Raw genomic sequence first — 7,714 nt, 5'->3', positions numbered from 1 at the left:
TACATATGTCTTTGGGACACTAAAACATGTAAAATAAAACTTATTCATACGTTTTTGGAAGCAAATGAGTTAACAGCAATACAATCACATGAGCACAAAGTCACGCGCGCACAAAAATACAAAAAAGAGCAACGATGATGAGATGTTGAATCGGCAAGACTACCAAATGAACAATGCTTCCGCACACTATAACATAATTATTTATCTGTCTTCAACTCTCAAATGAAACCTACACATTGTTTGTATATGCATGCTTTAGTAGTACAGTAATGGCTAACCTGATGAATTACATCCTTGATACTATATTTCTGCGCTCGAGGAATGTTAGTGTCACACCCCGAGGCAAGAAGTTTACCTCATAAGGTTGACTATACATCAAAGAAAAATAATAAGTTCTGTGGGCGGCTCAAATATGGAGCTCGTCTTGGCAGCTCAGCAACCTCAGTGGCTGCTCACTAATGACTCTGCTGCCGAGCATAATAACCCTAGAAGGAGAAGGCTGGGCCAATCAGGGCGCAGCATCGAAACTCTTGACAGCCACTCACACTCAGTCTGAGCACACTGGGCTTTACCATCAGCTGTTGCGCACATGGCTGAGGCTCAGACGCACATACCGGCTTGGTTCACACACATATGCAATGTTTTCATCTCCTTAACAAGACACCGCCGACGCTGCCTTGACTGGGTCATCAGACCGAGTCTTGGCGTTGGCTATGAGTGACTTGCAACTGGGAAGTGTGGATCAAAATAACAATATGGAGCAGGGATTTCCTGTATTAATTTCACGGGATGTAGAACTCATAACGTCATTCATTTAAATACCAGATAGAATAGTAACTTATGTGGCTGATACTGTTATATTGAGACATAGCAATCATATTCCAGTTATAATGAGTGAGTTTTCTTCTATACTCACATTTCTCTTAAATAAACTATTGTTGTAGTGTGCATAGCCTTTCACAAAGTCTATCTGTGATCCTAATTTTGTTGTGAAGCAGTCATATCCCTATTTGCCAAACACTCACTTCAGTCTGGCTTGTAGATTTGTTTTCTAGCGGCACTTATTTGGACTTGTGTGAACTTTCCGACACGCCCCCCGGCCCCAGAGTGAGCCGGGGTCTTATTTAAGGGGCTCATCCCTGCAGCCGTCCTTGTCCCAGTGGAAGCATCCGTCTACAAGTGCACCTTGGTGAGTATGCCTCGTCGAGATTTTCAATACAGAAGTCTTCTGGCACACTGGAGTTGCCAACCCATAAATGGGGTTAATTGGCAGCTAGGGTGATGCATGAAAACAAAAGTGTCAAAGTATGGCAACAGCTGGATAGATAGATAGATCTGAAATAGCAGGAGAGGATAAGCGTCACTTGTGTTTCCCTGTTAGCTACTCGAAGGGGGCCGGGCCTAAAATAGACCACAAGTATCTCTCTCTCTCTGTGTTATGACCCTTTTTGGTGCTACCTCAGCAGCTTCTAGGAACAATCGTGGCGATATGGTTATCAGTCATTCTGTAACAGGGGTGGGCTCATGAGTTACATTTGGAATTCAAAACTGACAGATGGTTGAAGAATTTGACTAATACTAGAAAATGTTTAGTAGTAACATTTTTTGTATTTTTTTTTTTTAATTTAAACTTTAATTCACCATTCTTATGTTTCTTTCTTAATTTCTTTTTGGGTCTATGTCAGAGGTGTCAAACATATGGCCCATGGGCCACAACTGGCCCGTCAGGGGGTCCAATGTGGCCCTTGAGGACAGAACACAAACTGCATTTTTTTTTCAGTCAAATTAACTGTTGTTGCTAATTTTGTCCACTCGATGGCGCAAATTTTCCACTTAAATGTCATTAGAAAATTTGGCTGTTTTTCAGTATGATCAAAATTTTTTTTTTACTCGTTTTTGTTAAGCAACGCAAAAAAAAGTAAAGTAAATAATAATAATAAATAATAATAATAATAATAATAATAATAATAATAAATAAATACATAAATAAATAATAAATGTGAATATTTTCAGAATGTACATGTAATTATTTGATGATAATAATAATAATAATAATAATAATAACAATAATAATTTGACTGTTGTTTCTTATAGCATTTTAGGCCACGGATCACTTGAGATCAAATTTGGGTAATTAAAGTCCCTGAATTAAAACAAGTTTGACACTCCTGCTGTCTTTTTTAAATCCCAAGAAAATCAGAACAAGCAAAAAAAAAAAAAAAAAAATTGTATACATTTGAAATGTATGCCTTTATGGCAATATATTTAATATACAGGCATTGTGTAAGTTAAAAAAAAAAATTGTAAATGTAAAAAAAAGATTTACGATTTTTCTATTAATATTTGAGCCACAACAAAGCAGAAGAGTTCAACCAGCTAAAGGAAAAAAAAAAAAAAGCTAAATGAAAGCATTATATACCATACAATATTCTTTTCAGGACTCTACAGGCAAGACTTGAAGAAGGAAAAGGGCCATTCTTTACCCACACATGCTTTACAACAAGGTTTAGATCAAAAGACTTGAACATACATGCATGCCTAAAAGCACCCTAAGAATAAAAATGAGTGTCATGTCTTTTAAGTCACGCTAAAAGTTTCTGATATCGCTGGAAGGCTTATAATTATAAAGTCACTTAATGCCATATACGTGTATTGAGTGTCTGTTTGTTCTCCAAACACGTCCAGACCACCCCATTGAAGCCAAATCATGTGTGACGACGACGAGACTACCGCCCTTGTGTGCGACAACGGCTCTGGCTTGGTCAAGGCTGGATTTGCCGGAGATGACGCTCCCCGTGCTGTCTTCCCTTCCATTGTTGGAAGGCCCCGCCACCAGGTTTGTTGGACGCGACCAGCTGGATTAGCCCCCTTTTTTGTTGCGTATCAAAAAAAAAAAAGATGGAAAGTTAAAGACATTGATTTGGTCCGCAGGGTGTGATGGTGGGTATGGGTCAGAAGGACAGCTACGTAGGTGACGAGGCTCAGAGCAAGAGAGGTATCCTTACCCTCAAGTACCCCATCGAGCATGGCATCATCACCAACTGGGATGATATGGAGAAGGTGTGTATTGACATTGACGCTCATTAACAGCATTCATGGCAGCTGATCTTCCAGTTCACCGCTGAGCACAATTTCCAAAGCTATTTATAACAAAACTCGCAGGACCAGGTTGTTGTTTCAGTCCTGAGAGCAGCTGTTGTCTTTTGTCAATCAGATCTGGCACCACACCTTCTACAATGAGCTGCGTGTGGCCCCTGAGGAGCACCCCACCCTGCTCACTGAGGCCCCTCTGAACCCCAAGGCCAACAGGGAAAAGATGACACAGGTGAGAGTGACCACTTGATTTGTTTTGGGGGTTGTCCAATTCCTTCTTTTTAACTTTTGTTGCTAACTGAAGTTCAACAACCAAGAAAACAAGAAGCGTGCATGACTATTGGACTAGTTATCTGTTGGGTCACACCTCTACAGTATCTGATTGGCTGGTTTTGTTACGCCGGCAAATTAAGAAAAAATATTTAAAATAAATACATAAATAAATAACCTGTGACCCTTGTGAGGAATGAGCGGATAAGAAAATGGATGGATGGATGGATAAATAAATAAATAAATAAATAAATAAATAAATATAGGTGAAATTAACTCATTCACTCCCAGCCATTTTCACAGAAGCAATCCCGTTCACTCCCGGCTGTTTTACTGGATTTTGACTGATTTTGCAAGGCCCGCAAAATATTGTGTTCTATTGCTATAAAAGCATGGAACCTATCAAAAGAAAGATTAAAGTCTCTTCTTTCACCAGGAAAAAAAAAGTCTGTTTCTATCTGTTTCCGTTTTGCAGCAATTAGCATTAGAAGAGAGCTCAGTTTCATCAGTTTTCACAAATCTAAGTAATTGTAAAGTAAATGAGCTTTTTTTCTACATGGCTCTGGTTGATCTCCTTTGCTCTGCTGCCACCTGCTGGCCGTTTGTGTAAAAACTACCATTTCTGCAACCGTTCTTTGCAGTTGAGAGGCTGCATCAAAGCCTTCTGTATGCATAAACAAAAATAAAAAATAAAATTAAAAAACGTATAAATACGTCTTTGGGACACTTAAAACATTAAAAAAAAACAGATTTACTTATTATTGGGAGCAAATGACTTTTAATGAGCTCTTCTTGCTGAGTTCCGTGAATGAGTGTCCTTTTTTAAGTTAATTGCCTTCAATTAACTTGTTTGTCTGTTGTTTGTGCACTGTGCTCTGTTCTAAAAATATCGCAACAGTTATCGACTCCAACTTGCTAAAAATGAAAAGAAAAAGATGTCAATTTTTTTTAAACTTATCATGGTACACATTTTTAACATATCAAATATTCTAGATTTTTTTTTTTTTTATGTAATACATTGTTGAACGAAAGAATTAGTGAAGTAATTCACTGCACTCCCTTTTAAAATTCTTCTGGCCTTGTTTTGCAGATCATGTTTGAGACCTTCAACGTCCCTGCCATGTACGTGGCCATCCAGGCTGTTCTGTCCCTGTACGCCTCTGGCCGTACCACCGGTTAGTACAATGAGATGCTTCAATTACTCTACGTTATCCTTTTATTAGGTGTAGCGCAGGGGTCTGCAACCTGCGACTCTGGAGTCACATGTGGCTCTTTAGTCGCACTCCTATGGCTCCCTGGGGGTCTCTAAAAACAGGACTAGATAAAATATGTATTTAAATTAATTAATTATTTTTATTTTTTACAATTAATAATTAAATAGTCACAAAATGTCAGGAAAAAAAATTGTAAGTTGCCAGAAAAAGAGACGAAAGGTAAATGAAACAGTTAAAAAAAAATGAAAAAAAACATGTTGAAAAAGTGACCATAAAATGTCCAAAAAGGTAGAGGGGAAAAGCAGAAAATTACCATATAATGTACATAAAATTGCCAAAAGAAAATTTATAATAATAATAATAAAAAAGTAGAAAAGAAAACATTCAAAAAAATACAAATCAAAAGAAGGCAGAAAATTACCATAAAATGTCTTTTGAATTGCAAAAAACTCAGAAATTCCATTTTAAAAAAGGCAAAAAAATAAAAAAAATTATAAACTATAAAATGTCCAAAAACAGACAGACAAAATCCTGAAAATTGCCATGTTATGTACACAAAATTGCCAAAGAAGTCAGAAACATTATTTTAAAAAGGCAGAAAAGAAAACTTTAAAAAGTAACCATAAAATTTCCAAAAAACAAGAGGAAATCCCCCCAAAATACCATAAAATGTCCACGAAATTGCCAAAAATGTCAGAATATCAGAAAATTGATTGCAAAAGGGCAGAAAAAAAAACACATCAAAAGTAGCCGTAAAATGTCCAAAAAAATGGAGAGGCAGGAAATGACCATATTATGCTCATAAAATTGCCAAATATGTCAGAAATTTAACAGAAGACAGAAAAGTCTTAAGATGTATGAAAAACGAAGTCTGAAAAATTACACACACAAAAAAAAAATCCAAAAGCGGAAGACAAAAGGTAGAAGAAAATGAATTTCAAAAGTATTGGATGCTGCATATTTTCCGTTGTGGTGCAGCTCTAATTAAGTCTTGGATCGTCAGTACATTATAAGCACTAACACACTGTTTTGTTCATTATAATCTTCAAAGGTTGTGCGGCTCCAGACTGATTTTTGTTGTTATTTATTTAGCCTAAAATGGCTCTTTTGCCAGTAAAGGTTGCCGACCCCTGGTTTATCCAAATGAGACAAGTCCAGTACTAAAAATGGTGCCACAAGCGAGAAATGTTAACACTTAGGGTGTCAAATGTGTGTAGGCATTCCTCCTTGACTGTACACAAGAGGTGTTAGTCCGACTCCAACAAGCTGTGTGCATCTTGATATCAGCACTATGAAATCATTTTATGTGGCAGTTAATCCAATTTTACATTATTTTGTTTTTGCTTGTCAAAGGTATCGTGCTGGACTCTGGCGATGGTGTGACCCACAACGTCCCCATCTACGAGGGATATGCTCTGCCACACGCTATCATGCGTTTGGATCTGGCCGGTCGTGACCTCACCGACTACCTGATGAAGATCCTGACTGAGCGTGGCTACTCCTTCGTCACAACCGGTAAGTCGCGAATCGCAGCTGGTCGCTTTAACGACGCGGAGGTGTAAGTTCCCTAACTCGAACGCCGCGTGCCGCAGCTGAGCGTGAGATCGTGCGCGACATCAAGGAGAAGTTGTGCTACGTGGCTCTTGACTTTGAGAACGAGATGGCCACCGCCGCCTCGTCCTCCTCCTTGGAAAAGAGCTACGAGCTGCCCGACGGGCAAGTCATCACCATCGGTAACGAGCGTTTCCGTTGCCCCGAGACCCTGTTCCAGCCCTCTTTCATTGGTGAGTTCCTGCTGTTTATTTTTGTTGTGTGTGCTCTTAACTCATTTACTTCCAATGACGTATAAATACGTTTTTTTTAATGTTCTAAGTGTCCCAAAGACGTATTTATACGTTGTTGTTTTTTAAATTATGTATTTATTTTATTTATTCGGACCTAAAAGCTCAGTATTGATTAAATTTTAGATGACCTCATCATTTTCAATTATTGTTTTGTCTGTATGGGCATATCGGCCTCACATTTGTGAGCTTGGGAGTTTGAATTCAGACTCTGGCTTTCCTGTGGATAGGTTTGCATGTTTAACTCATTTGCTCCCAATAACGTGTAAATACGTTTTTTTTTTTTTATGTTCCAAGTGTCCCAAAGACGTATTTATATGTTTTTTTTGGTTGTTTTTTTTATATGCTAGCGCATACAGAAGGCTTTGATGCAGCCTCTCAACTGCAAAGAACGGTTGCAGAAATGGTAGTTATTACACAAACGGCCAGCAGGTGGCAGCAGAGCAAAGGGGATCAACCAGGGCCATGTAGAAAAAAAGCTCAATTACTTACAATTTTAAATAGATTTGTGAAAACTGATGAAACTTAGCTCTCTTCTAATGCTAATTGCTGCAAAACGGAAACAGATAGAAACATACTTTTTTTCCCCTGATGAAAGAAGAGACTTTAATCTTTCTTTTGATAGGTTCCATGCTTTTATAGCAATAGAACACAATATTCTGTGGGCCTTACAAAATCAGTCAAAATCCAGTAAAACAGCCGGGAGCGAACAGGACTGTTTCTGTGAAAGTGGCTGGGAGTGAATGAGTTCATAAGTGTAACTAATGTGCTTGTCATCTATCAGGTATGGAGTCCGCTGGTATCCATGAGACCGCCTACAACAGCATCATGAAATGTGACATTGACATCCGTAAGGACCTGTACGCCAACAATGTGCTGTCCGGTGGTACCACCATGTACCCTGGTATCGCTGACCGTATGCAGAAGGAGATTACAGCTTTGGCCCCAAGCACCATGAAGATTAAGGTTAAAAAAACAAACAAAAATCTAGTTGTTTTTACTTAGCACTTTATTCTGCTAAGCTAGCACTGAAACGTCACGTTTTTCCCCTATCATAGATCATCGCCCCACCTGAGAGGAAATACTCGGTCTGGATCGGTGGCTCCATCCTGGCTTCACTGTCCACCTTCCAGCAGATGTGGATCAGCAAGCAAGAATATGATGAGGCAGGCCCCTCCATTGTTCACAGGAAATGTTTCTAAATACACAACCAACCTCATTCTTCTTGCATTCGTCCGTTGTTGTCTCCTGTATATATATGTTCTGTTGTAATAAAACGAAGCCCTTGTGAGAGTA

The 7,714-nt window shown here is 38.6% G+C and overlaps 1 protein-coding gene across 1 annotated transcript; it reads left to right on the top strand.

Annotated features, from left to right (window-relative positions):
• The first annotated feature begins 1,146 nt into the window (after nt 1-1,146).
• Nucleotides 1,147-7,714, top strand: LOC144031204 (actin, alpha cardiac muscle). The gene is made up of 9 exons (XM_077538069.1): nt 1,147-1,189; nt 2,686-2,836; nt 2,932-3,060; nt 3,215-3,325; nt 4,454-4,538; nt 5,931-6,092; nt 6,170-6,361; nt 7,203-7,384; nt 7,477-7,714. Exons 2-9 carry the CDS (start codon nt 2,708-2,710, stop codon nt 7,618-7,620), a joined length of 1,134 nt encoding a protein of 377 aa, XP_077394195.1. The 5' UTR covers nt 1,147-1,189; nt 2,686-2,707; the 3' UTR covers nt 7,621-7,714.

The sequence above is a fragment of the Festucalex cinctus genome, chromosome 12 (assembly GCF_051991245.1).
Source record: "Festucalex cinctus isolate MCC-2025b chromosome 12, RoL_Fcin_1.0, whole genome shotgun sequence".
Classification (NCBI taxonomy): Eukaryota; Metazoa; Chordata; class Actinopteri; order Syngnathiformes; family Syngnathidae; genus Festucalex; species Festucalex cinctus.
Note: the sequence above shows the minus strand (reverse complement) of the source record. Positions and strands in the feature narration are given on the sequence as shown.

Coding starts and splice junctions, on each gene's coding strand:
- LOC144031204 (XM_077538069.1), top strand. CDS start 2,708: ATGTGTGACGACGACGAGACTACCGCCCTTGTGTGCGACAACGGCTCT. Junction 2,837..2,931: donor TTGGAAGGCCCCGCCACCAG/GTTTGTTGGACG, acceptor TTTGGTCCGCAG/GGTGTGATGGTGGGTATGGG. Junction 3,326..4,453: donor ACAGGGAAAAGATGACACAG/GTGAGAGTGACC, acceptor CTTGTTTTGCAG/ATCATGTTTGAGACCTTCAA.